Raw genomic sequence first — 14,142 nt, 5'->3', positions numbered from 1 at the left:
GAAGGAAATATTTTCGATCGTCGAGAATGAATTATTAATTGGAACCGGTTTTGGATCAGGTTTCGAAAAGTGGGTATTTTTTTCGAACGCGTTTGTCTTGATCGAGCGGAAAGGGTTTTGTTTGGGAAAGAGAGCGGTTATTGTTACAATATCGTTTTATTGAAACACTCTTTTCTTCCATCCGAACGATTTGGAATGGAATATTTTTTGAAATGGAATAGATACGAATCTGGGTGTTGAAAAATTAGTTGAATCGATGCCGAATCGAGCGTTATTATCTTTATTAGAAATACTTTTGCAAATCCTTCAATCGATAATTTTTAAAGTATCTCTTTAAAGAAATTCTATCCTTACTTTATTTTTATCGATACGAGGAAAATATGAAGTGATAAACGTTAATACAGAAGAATGAAAATGGTTTCAGATGGGGTGGTTCAGTTAAAATTATATAAATACAAAATGTAGAAGTATGACTCATAGCCAATACTGTTCAACATTCGTGTCCCATTTTTTCGGTGATAAATGGATTCGTGGCCATCGCGATTTGTTCCCTCGCTTTACGACGACTTTAATATCGCGATGGGAGTTAATACAAGAGATGAGAATTAAGATGCACGACGCATCGTCCCCCCGGGATTAACGTTTCGTGTACCTCGCGTAATATAATTAACGTGATTATCCGTAGATCGCGTGAGTCGCTTTTTTCTCCCGTTTTTCTTATTCATCATTCACGGCATATGACCCGTGATATAATTCGACAGCTACTACCATTTCAATCTTGCGTAAAAATTCGTCTTAAAATACGGATTTGTTTAATATCGAAATTATTATAATCAATCTCTACGCTTATATCATTCTATTCGTTTCTTTCCATTTTTTTTAAATTACATACACATTTTATTCGCGTCCCGAAATAAATTTAACGCGAGCGGCAAAGGGTTAAACGGGACGTTAATATCGCACACGATCATCGAAATTAAAAATAAATTTAAACGCGTTTACGCACGAATTAGGGGCGATGGAACGTTCCAAGTATCATTTTCAAAGGGATCAACATCGGTGGTGAAGAAGGCGGTTCGCGACAATGTTTTCGTTCTCTCGTGCTTGCGCGCGCGCGCGCGCACTTTGGGGCACGTGTCGTTCGTCTTCCTGTTGCTCCGGGCGCATAGGAGAGCGGCGTTGCCGCAAGTGCGAAATTAATGCGAGCAGTAACTTCGCTGGAAGAACGATGAGATTTATACACGAATTTATGGACTCGCGCAACAAGACCGATGGAATAACCGAGGAGTGCATCATTTATGCATCTAGCTCCGCTTTCGCCGCCGCGTCTTTGAGCTGTTGCCAATGCCATGCTGCTCTCCCTTTCCCGCTCACGTGTCACGCCGCCCCATTTTTCCCCTCCCTCGCCCCGTGTACAAACGTGTTCAAACGCGTCGTATCGAATTTTAACGCGTGCGTATCTATGTATAACTCCAACCTCCTCTAGCCGAATTAAAATTCAATTTTAATTCAATCTCGTAACCGGATACCCTTATATCGGCCTCCGATCTCGATTTTCAAAAATGATTCGTCGCAATTTACGCGATCGGACGCGATATATCTTCCATAATAATAATAATTGTGATAGGGAAAGTCTATTCGAACGGAATTCCTTCAATTGATTTGACTTTTTTCCACAATAATAACAATCGCGCAAATTCTTCTCTCTCGTCGTGGAATTATTTCGGTGACAAAGTAGAGGTTGTTATCGCTGCTGCTCGTTCGGAAACGAGTTTCTCGAGAAAAGAGAAGGGAGGGAGGTGTTCATACGCGACAAGGGAATAATTTATAACGACCACCTCGGAACGAGCGACAAAGTTGCGACGACCTTTCCATTAAATCCCTCGCTCACCGGTAAACCTGTCGTTTTCACGGGCTTTATCGTCGCCGATCCGTCGATTTCCTTCAATAATTCGCGACACAAAGATTATCTTGTAAACCGCCTATCTCCGCCCCGTCCCTCCCCTCTCTATTGACCTCTCTCTTTCCCCGTATATAGTATATCTCGAATGGCCTCTCTCTCTCCCCGCCCCCCCTCCCTCTCCTCGTAAAGTCCATCTTCCTGAAAGCCAATACGAGGGTATCGCGCACGATGGATCGCCGTGTGTGCATCTGCATCGACGCGACAAAACGCGATAAAACGTGGCTCTCTTCCGTTACAGTCGAGAGGTAACGATCCTTCTTTTTTTTTTTCTCTCTCTCTCCCCCTCCACCACTTCCTTCTCTTCTTCCCTCTATTTTTGTCGTTCCTCCTCTCTTCTCTCTCTCTCTCTCTCTCTTTTTTCGTCGTCGTTGCCCAGCAATAAATAGTATTTCGCAGGTGCGTCCAGACGACGCGACGCCCTGTAATGCGAATGCCAGATAAAAGTCCCCCGTGCCATCTATGCGCTCTGTGCACTTACCTGTTACGCGATAAATCACTCGATAAATTGTTTAAAAGCATAGACCGGCGGGGAACGCGGAACGGCCGGGCTTTGCCCTCGCTTCGACGCACTGTCGTCGTAAATAACGCGTAAGTTTTGCGACCGGGCCTCCCTCGTCTCGGACACGAGCTTCGTAGTTCGTAGTCGTTCAGAGAAAGATGTAACGCGGAGAAATTGGGAGGAAAAGGTTTTTTTTTGGATAGGTTTAGATCGTTGTTTAGGATCGATTCTTTCCAGGATGATGATTCCTTGAATTTGCGATCGTTCGTGGAGGGAGATTATATACGTTTCAGAATTTTGAACGAATTGTTAAGGAAGAATCGTAGGTTTAAAATTTACGAGCAAGGAGGAAGGGAGGGAGGGTCAAGTGGTCAAAGTGATTTAATCTTTAGTACCTATATAATAACGGTATGTAGTTGATAAAAAATTTTTAAATTTAAGTTCCAATAAAGGAATTCCAACGAGGGAAGATGGTAAATCTGTACGAACGATCGAGAGAGAAAGGGACTGTTGAGAGCGATTTTGCCTTCGGGAGAGGCATCGCAACGAGGTTTGGAGAGAAATTTTACAGGGATACTTGGATATAATAGATAGTAATGAGAATGATTTATGCCGGAAAAATATCGATTGGGGTTTATAGACATTATAAACGTCCGCGAATTTATGATTCGACTCGAAACGAACTTGTTTTCGAACCCCACTCGTTTATTGCTCGATCGTACTCTCGAAAGAGTTATTAAATTATTCTTTTTCTCCTCTCTGTTCCAGCATCCGTACCCCTCGGAAGACCAGAAGAAGCAATTGGCTCAAGACACGGGGTTGACGATCCTTCAAGTTAATAACTGGTGAGTGCAGTAATTCGATTTGCCAATTTACTCGATTCGTTGTTGCGCGTTTCGAGGAGTTAACGTAATCCCAGCTGAAATCGAGGACACTTTCCCAACCTCTGGTTCGTATCTCTCCATCGAGATACAAATTTCCTTCTTTATATCCCCGGTTGCGACAATGATATGCAAGTTAAGTCGGTTAAACGACAACTCGATCAGCTAAATACGTCGATCGCGCGAAATACGAGGAATTGTGTTGAGCACAAGGGGAGGGGACGCGCCCGGATTTCGAAATTCCCGCGATATCTGTGCCCCGCTACTACTAGCCATTAAGACGGGGGCATTGTCGTGGATTCCTGGCGTGCCCCTTGTCGAAGATAAAGCCACCGTTTCAATGGGTTTTCGCGTTCCGTTCCGAAGGAAAACGACCAACGAGCCAAGCGGAAAAGAATTTGACGTATCGGCGTGTCGGGCGTGGAATTCAGCAATTCGATCTCCGCGATTTATAGTCGTTAAGAGGATAGAATAGCGCCGATCCTGGAAACCTTCCATTTCTCCGAAATGCGTGAATATTAATATTTTTCACGTTTGAATTTTTACTCGAATTAAAATATCTTTCTTCCACCTTTCACCTTTCGTAAAATTCTCAATCACTCCCCCCCTCCCCCCTCCCTTCCCCTCCCCCCAATGTAGCATCGATCGACGATCACGAGTTTCTCCTTTATTACTCCTTTATTTATTTTTCTCGTTGTTCGATTCGACCACACGCGAGAGTAACACGCGAGGAAACGAATATTTCCCCCGCGGATTTCGACCGATAAAATAAAATCGTAACGCAGCCATCGTATCGACGGCCATCCTCCATCGACGTAACGAGACGTTCCGGGAACGTATATCTATCGTTGCACGGCTTGCAGCCAGGTAGGCGGCGAGCAGCTTGTAAAACGTTTATGACAGTCCGCTTTATGCACCTTTAATCTCGGCGCGAAGTGCCGTACCGGATTATATTAGCCGCTATTATGTACCGATTTTACGATTTTCGTATCTGGGCCGTCGACGGAGGGAGGGAGAGATTTCCAGAGACAACCAGCCTTCGATTCCAGCCTTTTCCTTCTCCATCACCGTCCTCTTCCCTCTTTTTTAATTCTCTCTCTCTCTCTTCCTTTCTTCTTGTCCCTGTTGCTCGAGAATCCTTGTATCGAGACCGAGGAGAGTACCGTAAATTCAGTGGAATTTTGACGCTACCGATAAACGCACTCACGGGCGCGTGTACTTGGCGAGGATTTTCGGTTCCCGCACGCCATAAACGCGATAGCGAAAAATGCGCGACAACGCGATCCAGCACAGGATTCACCGCCAGGATCTCGATCGAACAGGTTAACCGGCTAACCTCGTAGGTAGGTAGGTGGCTGCATCCGCTTAGAATGCGGTTGCAGGTGCGGCTGATAAGCGTCGAGGAATTCGAATTCGCTTCGAATACCTTCCAAGAGTTCTATAACGTTTCCGAGTCGAGTAAATCAACCGTTGCTTCTAAAATTTTCTACTTCGTTCGATAACTAAACTCGTGCAAAATAAATCGAATCTTAGAGCGAGAAAAAGGTCGTCGACGAGAGATAAATTATATTACCGTTCCAAAAATCCACACGATTCGATTTTCGATCGAGAGCAACCGAACAATAATCGTTACCGAGAATATTCCAGGAATGCGTCGTTGATATACGAAGCACGTTAAATCTCCACAAATCTTTCCTTTTTCTTTTCTATTTTTTTCACTCTCCATCGATTAAAAAGGAGTAACAAGAGAGAAGAAAGAAAAAAAGTGAGGTACATGCTCGAGATTCCAAGCAACAAGATGGCGAAGTTACATTTTATGGTGATTCGCGTTACCTCGCGGCAATTTGCCGTGCGCGGAATGCCGGTCGAAACGATCGCAATTAATAAAAGGCCGGTGGTGCCTTCGTCCCTCTTATGATTCATAATGATACGGTTAATCGTTCGAGCGCTGTTTATGGGTGAGCCGGAATTAGTCTCGCGGGATTTAGCTCGCTCCTTTCGTTTCGTTCTCGCCGGAAAACGCCAATTTAATTGCTCGATCCGCCATCTCGGGACTATCGTCGATCGAGCGCGTGTGTCCCGACATTCGAGAGACGTTCTCCACGTTGTTGTTGTCGATGCCGCGTCCTTTTACGACGAATCGATAATTTAGCAGGAGATTGGGAAGGGGGACGATGATTGGAAGCGAGGGTTTTTGCTCGTGGGTGGAATATCGAAGGGGATGGCGATTTTAGGGTGTCGGGCGAGACGTCTACTTAACGTTATTGGCCGGAATATTTCTTTTATTTAGTGGGTCGGTGTGGTGGATAGGGCCGCGGAGTATACCGATATAATAATTTCTTTCTCGATCTATAAAACGGGTGGGATATATTTAATCGGGATGGTAAATTAGATAAATTGAATTTCTTCATTCTATATTATCTGCAAGAAACGTAAATTCTTATTATATATCGTGATTATTGAATTATCGTTAAACGATCTGTTTTTCATTTTCATAATAATAATAATATAGAAAGTTGAGTTTATCGTATCGTATAAAAAAATAAATACGAAATATATATTTCTAGAGTCACCGAAGAAGCTAAACTTTCCTTTCCTGTCGCTTCGAATACTTACAAATAACGAAATATCTTTGGAAAGTAAAAATTCTTTGGCCGGATCCATCGTCGTGCGAGAAAGGACGCCTCTCTTTGGAGGCGCGTCGTTGAGAAAAGTTAATTCCAAGCGATCCGTTAGGGAAGGGTTAAGACGAGAGCACCCTCGTGCAAGCTTAGTGCGTCCTGTCCCGAAGAAATCCCCCGTTTCTTCGAGTTGATCCACAATTCTCCTTCCACCCCTCACCTCCCTTTACAGAGGACGGGACTCTCCCCTCGCCTCGTATCTCGCCATCTTGATAGATGTTTCCGCGTAACACCTGCGCCAGCATCCGAATTACACCGGTCCCTGTTTACCGTGATGTTTAAGCGTCCCTCTTCACCCTTCCGCTCTCGAACAACTTCACGGAAAATACGCGTCTCACCCCTCCTCCCCTCGTTGTCTCTCTCGTTGAAATTTCGGAAGGGGGGAGGAAGGGATTGGATTCGCTTCAACCGAAATCCTTTTCCTGGAATAAATTCCAGGAATTATACAACGAAGATAAATTGCAAGGTTTTTTTTTTTTCTCTCTCGGACAAAACGGATAGAAGAAACGGATTATTATTATTATTTCGAAGAGGAGTGATATCCAACGAAAAAGAGATAAAGAATCGTAAAGAATTCGAGGACAGTTCGTTTCGTCCAATCGAGACGAACTTTTCGTCGCAAGTAAGAAAATTTAGAAAAAACGAAGGAAAAACCGGGGAAAATATCTACGTAAAGATTCCTCTTCGAACAAATTCGAAGAATTCCCTTTGCCCAAATCTAAAAGGAGCCCGTTCAAACACTTGTTATCCGCTTCTTCTCACTTAGACCCGCGACGATCCATCGTAAACTTTCCCTCCACCCACCTTTCCCACCAACCTCCTCCAACCTCCAATTTTCCAAGAACAACATCCGCCTAAATTATTCCCGCAGATCCGAGAAGGCCGGCCGCCGTCTCAGGTTCACTAAACCCCACCAAGGATCGAAATAAAATCCTCGTTCCCGATGTCGTCCAGAGAGGGGGGGGGGGGAGGGGTGAATCAGCTGACGGGTGGCCGAGGCCGGATATAAAATGCGAAACGAATTGCCCGACGTCCCCTCCCTCGTTCCACGTTTTGTCCGTGCCATCTGCCCGCTCCGCTTCGCGCTCCTTCCCTCGACGCCACGGAGACGCGGGTGGTTTGCGCCGCCGTATAAATAAAATCGTCGCGACGCCTCGTCCGAAACGTCCATCCCCGACTCGCAACTATAACAAGAAAACGCACGCGCACGCAGATAGAGAAAGAGAGAGAGAGAGAGAGAAGGTGGCGGTAATTGAACACAAATCAAGTGTAAGAAGACTGGAAGGGGATAGGGAGAGAGGTTAGGATCGTGATTTTTTTTCGATTCGGTTGATATTTATTCGGGTGCACGTTCCAGGGACGCCCACGCGATGCCACGATAATTGCTAGGCCGCGCCGGTCCCGAACGGTGTTAATCGCGCGGCGAGCGGAAGGGAGACGCATGCATCTGGTGGCGAGGCGGGCCGGGCGGAATTTCTGGCAAGGATCCCTGTTTACAAGCCACCTCGTGCCGCCAATATTTTCTCAGGCATCTGTCCATATCGCTGACGTTCTCCCGCCTCGTAATTAACCGTAACCGGTGTCCACGCGCAAATTAGTAGCGCATAACTTTTCGCTCGGCTCCGAAATAACCGGCGACCGCTTCTCCGCATTCTCTCGCCCCGGCTTCGGGAGTTTAATTAAGTCCATCGTGCCTCTCTCTCCTCCTCCTCCTCCTCCTCCTCCTCTGAGAAGACCAGAGAATTACGTAAAAACGGTAAACTCGCCCTCGGCCGCGGTTGCTTTCTCTCCGACGTTGAAGCTTTCTCCACCGAGTGTTCCCCGCGAGGGGGAAAAGATACCTCGCGAAACTTAAACGAGCGGGAAGCTCGAGCGAAGGTACGGCGGAAAGAAGGAGGAGGAGATTTTTTTCTTCCTCTTCCTCTTCCTCTTCTTCTTCTTCTTGAGCGAAAGTGCGGGCCGTGATGTATGCTTGGCGTGGGTGGGCAGGTATAAGGGCGCACGTAGGCGGGCCCTGGAGCTTACGAGGCTTGCACTTGCGCGGCGGCGAAGTGTATGCGAGAGCCACGGCAATTTCTTCTCTGGCGCGATAAGTTTCGTGATATATTTCGCCGGGGGAAACTCATGTTTCCGTAATGCAATTAGAGCGTGGCCGTTGCACCGGTGGAACGTTGCCTCCGGTGGACGAAAAGGGGTGCCGCGCCCAGGGACGACGGTGTTGGCCCGCTTAGAAACGGTCCCCAGCTCTAATTGGAATAACTCGAGACAAATGAAATAATTCGTGAAATAAAACTCTCTCCCACAGAGGTCCGCCCTCCCTTTGTCCCTTTGTCCGCGAAGGAGGAGGGTTCCACCCCTTTCTTCCAAGAGTACTTCTTGCAAGATTCGCCTTGTATTCTTTGTCTTTCTCCCTCTCTCTCTCTCTCTCTCGGTCGGTTTTCCTTTTCTTCCTTCTTCGCGCTTCCTTTCCCCTCTACCTTCGCCCACAATTTTCCGTCACATATATCAGCCTGGACAGTAGTTAGAACCGTTGCCAGCTTGTTACCGTGTGTTACCCTTCGTACGCGTGCTGACTTACCGGTTGTATCGCGGGGATGAAACCGCGCTCGAATTGAGTTCAAGATGGAATTTATCCGAGCGACGGATATCCGTTAGTTTCTTAAAGTAAACAGCTCGATTAATCTCTCAGATCAGAAAGAGTTTCTTCTCGATCTTCCGTTTCTTTTTATTTTTCCACTCATCAAATTTCGCGATAAATACGATAAATACGAATCGATTCTCGGTTCACACTTAGATGCACCAACGTTTCGCAACGAGAATATTAAAAAGTTACTTTCACCTTATCGCGTGTCCGTCACCGTCCTTGACATTCGTAAACGATTTTTGTCGTTTTCGAGAAGGAGAAACGTATAATTCGCACGATCAAATGCCAAATGGAAGCACCAAGTTCGAAACCAGTTCCTCTTGATCCTTGTTTGCGCAGCATGATGCACGACTGTCGACTACTTCCGTCGAACGCCGTCGTGTTTCACAGTGGCGCAAATGTGTACTAATATTTCTGCTAATTTAACCGTACCCTCCCCACCGTCCTGGTATCTGGCTAATAAACCAGCGGTTATTTATCGGTCTGCCCACCCCCATTCCTGCGCCTCCCGCCCCACGTGCGGTGGCTGCCACTTAGGCCGTTTATTTCGACGTCGCGTCCACCGTTTCTCCCCGCCCCGCTCCACACCGATTTACTCTATTTCGCCGAAATAATTTTATCGCCTAGGCCGTACGTTTCGTCGACACCTCCGCCACCGTTGACGACCGTTACCGCTTCTCCAGACACGCTCGAAATAAGTTTATCAGTACGCTCGTTCATCCGCCTGTCCCCTCGAACCGCGTTGCGCAATTCGCGACGCGTTCGACGTTGTTTACTCGTACACGTTTATCTCCTCGCTTCGATGACGGTTGAATCGTTTTTGTCGCCGTGCCTCGTAATCTTGTCTTCCAGCGATTCCACGAAGGAAAATGTTTACTTCTTTTTTCTTTCTTCACGGTCAACTTTAGAGATTTAGATTTCTCTTCAGCTTTGTTCTTCGCACGAATAGAATGGAAATTTGGAGTCGTAGTAAAAATATCTCGCCAATACATACTTTTACTTTGGATTTTTATTTTCCACGCAACGCGTCAATAGTAGCGATAAACAAATCTATAAATAATATTCAAATCACCGAGCACAAAGAACACGCTCGAATGATCCTTTTCTTTCAATTCAGATTCTCTCTCTTACTTTTCGTACAACATGATCATACATCCACGATACATCCACTTTGAAAATGAAAATTCTCAAATTAACCCTGTATCCATTCCCGCACAGAGAAAGTCACGAATAAACCGCACAAATCTTGCCAAAACTTAAAACATCGTTCGCTTTACACTTACACTCGCAACAAATTTACACGGGTTTAGAGTTTGATTCGTCGATCAATTTCCACAGAGAGAGGGAGAGAGAGAGAGAGAGAGAGAGAGAGAGAGAGAGAGAGAAGAATCGCGCGTGGCGCCGCGTGAGACTTCCTTTCTTTAACATCGCCTCGGAAATAATTTTATCGGCCAGGCCATTTATTCCCGCGCCGCACCGAGGCGTTTTTCCTCGCTTCTCGCGCGATCCGCGCGCGATTTGCTCTATTTGAGCGGCGGAGGTTGAAATAATTTTATCACTTACAGCTGCACCTCGGCTCGCCCTGTCTTAAGAGGATTTCGATGTTAACGGAGACGAAGAGCGATTTCGCCTAAGCCCCCGAGACGACGCTTAATCACCGCTCGAAATTTACCGTCCTTCCTTCGTTCCTTCCCCCGAAAAAGTCCGCTTGGCACACACCTACACGATTTCCACGGCCAAGAAAAATGCCACGACTCTCCAATCGATCTTCCATATTTACAGCTCGTTTTCACAAAGCGTTTTTGAAAGAATTTTTCGAAAATTTTTGCACCATTTTGAAAGTAATTGTCCGCTTCTCGCGTAAATCTCGTAGCTCTCAAAGATTCCATAGACTGTCGCATACGAGTGAAAATAAGAATATCGTGTAATAACACAGTTCTGCAAATACTTTATAACAAAATTACAAGTTTAAGCTTTGCAATTCGTATCGAATTCGTACCTCATTTTTCTACTCATCCGCGCGCTAACTAAATCCAAGCACCGACTACTACTGCCCAATCCTCTTATCAAATCCATTACACGCAAAAATGTGTATCCACGAAGATAATCCGAAAGGAATTGCTTTTCCTGCTTCCCGTTCCTCTTTTACTATTAAAAAAAAAAAAAGAAAAAAAGGAGAATCTCCTCGTTCTCGAAGCAACAGCACCATCCATAAAGCGATTTCGCATGCGAGGTTCTTCGCGGGCAACGACGTGTGTACGATCCACCCCCTCGCGTCTCGCGTCGTTGTCGCGGTTCCTCGAGCGGATCGTTAACATCATAACTGTACGTCGGACGGATAATTTAGACCGCTGTAAAACCACCGACCGACCGCTCCTCCCCGATGCTCGCCGTCTATATATATATATTGCATATACATATACACGCCTGTATTATGCACCGGCTCGTGCACGCGCTTGAGAGATCCGCTAACGAGACGTTTCGTTTTACAAAATCGTCCGGGACCCGGGAGCCACGCGAATGGGGCCGTAAATCCCGGGGCCGGATGTTAATATCCCACCCTCGCGGTTCCTACTTGCGCGCCGCGGCCCGCAAATATTGTTGCGCTCGGTCCACGCGCGGATGTCGCAGTTTTCAGCCCGGGATGGCCGTTAAACGTCACTTGCGGGGGAACTAATCTCTTTTACGCGTTCCGCGAAAACGTGGCGGGCCAAACTCTCGGCTAGGCTGTCACTGCGATGGAATGATGGCTGGTTAAATCATCCGTGATGGCCGAGCGCCATTCGCTCGAGGTGGCAACGCGCGTTTTCGTCGGGAAGGAGGAGGTTTCGCATCTCGGTTTAAACGTGGAGACGGGGAAATTGAATACGTGCGAGGGGATAGGGTTAGGGACAGCGAGCGACACGTTCGATTCGAATAATGTAACGAGGGATAACGAGTAGCAGCTTTTAAGATTGGATACGTTTCGGATTGGAGGATATGTTCGAGAATGTCTGAGACAATGGGTTGTGTTTTTTTTTTAGATGATCGTTTTTGGTACGATTGAATTTATGATTTCTCTTTAAGCGAACTCGTTCTCTTCGTGGGAGGGAGAAGAGTTTGCATTTTTTTAACAACCATATCCGAATGTATATATCATAATTTTGATTATTCGATAAGATCGATGCACGACGATTCGAAAATATTAGGTTTTTAAAAATTTTGGTATGATTGGATCGAATTTATGGTTTTTTAAGTGAACTCGTCTTCTTCGTAGAAAGGAAAAGTTGGAGGGGAGGGGGCGAGTCGTTTGCATCCCGTGTAAGCGGAGCGATTCGGTTCGAAGATTAGGCGATTCGATTAGCCGGGAGGACAGGCGATTCGCCGCAAATGAGCTCGTTCCGAAGAATCCCTCGGAAGAAGCCCTTCGTCCCGTTAGAGAAAGATATTGGATTTTTGTGGTCACCGAGTTAAACGCGAGAGAATCGATCCTTTAAACCAACGCAGCGTTCTTCCAATCTTCAAACAATTATCTTGAATTATAATCTCGAAGTAGAATCGCTTGCTTTCTTCGATTGCTCCAATTTATTTACTTTCTTCTCCTTTTCTCCGTCCAATAAAACGCGATCGGGAAAATTCTTTTTCTCCATCGAAAAGGGAAGCGAAATATCACCCAGAAATTCACGCGCGGAAGCGTGTCGGACGCGTTCGAAGACGGGATTTCTCGAAGGATCAGCAGAGATCCGGGCGCGTGACAAGGATCCAAGTTAGCTGGATCGAGGTGAAATTCTGTAGGGTAACCGAAGACCCCGTGCTCACGCTCGGCCGAGTCGAAAATCTTGGGACGGCCGTGTGCAAGCGACTTGTCAGCGACGCGAGAAAGGGCCGCGAGGAGGTGATGGAGTGACGCGATACGCGCACCGGTGACACCGCACACCCGGCTGACTTACGGGCCCTGCCATCACCTGCTCTTACAACGTACAAACGAGCCTGCACACCGTCGAGCTTAATTCGCGACGCGTCCGCACGAGTTGGCCGCGATTGATGATGCCGCGATAAAAGTTGGTCGGGGGCGAGGAGCAGGAGGAGGAAGAGTCGAGTTTCGCTCTCGGGAAAATTTGCCGAGGTATTGGCTCGAAAAAAAAAAAAATTTAGATAATTTAGATAATCAATCTAATCGTCAAAGAGCGAAGAGAAGAGAATCCTTTGATAAAAATTCGTCGAAAGTGTCGTTCGATTACACATAACGAGAGGATGATCGGAGTTGGATTGAAGAATGATTCGAATGAATCGCATTGTTGCATTCCTCCAGTTTCATCAATCGTAAGCAAATCGTAATAAACGGGGACGAAGGTGGTCAATAATCGATAACTAACCGACCGACTAGAAGAGTGACGGTTGACGAACGGCGCGATGCAGCGAAAGCATCGGGGGATCCAGAAATCCGTGTCGTACCACGTCGGTGATTCGGACTCATTGGCCGGCCTCGTGTAACAATCTCATTTACCCGTTGCTCTCCACCCTCGGGCTCTCGGCGGCGTCTCTCTCTCGTCAAGCCTCGGATCCCCTCGCGCCATCGCCCCGTGTCCCGTATAGGGGAACCCTCTGGGGGCCGTGAGGGGTGGCCAGGAGTCGGATATCTAATTAGCGGGGTAGCTGATCGGTAATTACTACGATTAATCAATCCGTTTTCCATTTGTGCGCGTTGTGCGCGCTCGGCCGTGCGGAAGGGAGAGGAGCCGCGAGCAGGAGGATGGGGGGGGGGCTCTGGGGTGGTTCTGGGCGGAGAAACGCGAGAAGAATAGGCGTTCGAGAGGGAAAGGGGTGAGAAGAGCGAAAAGGGGTAGCTTGTATGTACCACCACGATTCTCGTTCGTTTCGTAGTTTCGGATTGTCGCCCGCTTCCGGTCAATTAAATCCTCACAATGGTGGCCCACCCAGCTCGCTGCTCCTCCGCTCGCTGATCCTTCGCTTCTTCCCGGGAACAAGGGATCTCGGCCTGTGAAAATACGTACAATTGGTCGATTCGTTTGCACTTCGGTTCGATATTCGGGATATTCGAGGATCGAAGGAAGGGAGGATCGATTACGAAGGGAAGGAGATGAAAATGCTGCGAGTGAATCCGATTAGATTTATTATTGTTATTCGAAGAAGGGAGGAAGAAACGTGGCTCGGTTTCGAAACGAGCTTCAATTACACCTATACACATCGTTTTCTCGACGACGATTTGCGTGGGGAGAGGCGGGAGGGCTGCTCGTCAACTGGAAATCGAGTTGAATTGCGTTCTAATGAATGGATCTCGCCTACGCGATTTCGAGCCCAGTGGAAATTGACACCGATGTGCGGAGGGAGAGGGGAGGGGGGGGGAAGGGAAGAAACGGAGGTGGAAGAGATCGGTAGCGTTACGAGATTGACCGGGTCAATATGCATACGTTTCGACCCACTCGACAAACTTTTTATTGCGTTACGCCGTGCGTTCGTCGTCCCCCCTCCCC

At 47.0% G+C, this 14,142-nt stretch overlaps 1 protein-coding gene across 5 annotated transcripts in view; it reads left to right on the top strand.

Annotated features, from left to right (window-relative positions):
• Nucleotides 1–14,142, top strand: part of hth (Meis homeobox homothorax) — a 479,196-nt gene that overhangs the window by 374,357 nt on the left and 90,697 nt on the right. For all 5 annotated transcript variants that reach the window (XM_086904801.1, XM_086904800.1, XM_086904799.1 and 2 more), the window contains one exon: nucleotides 3,231–3,307. In XM_086904801.1, coding sequence (XP_086760927.1) covers nucleotides 3,231–3,307 — 77 coding nt within the window. The remainder of the gene's footprint in view (nucleotides 1–3,230; nucleotides 3,308–14,142) is intronic.

Source organism: Apis florea, unplaced genomic scaffold (genome assembly GCF_048593485.1).
Source record: "Apis florea isolate Af1SG1 unplaced genomic scaffold, ASM4859348v1 contig_2350_pilon, whole genome shotgun sequence".
Classification (NCBI taxonomy): domain Eukaryota; kingdom Metazoa; phylum Arthropoda; class Insecta; order Hymenoptera; family Apidae; genus Apis; species Apis florea.
The sequence above is the reverse complement of the archived record's forward strand: the minus strand, read 5'-3'. Positions and strand labels throughout refer to the sequence as shown.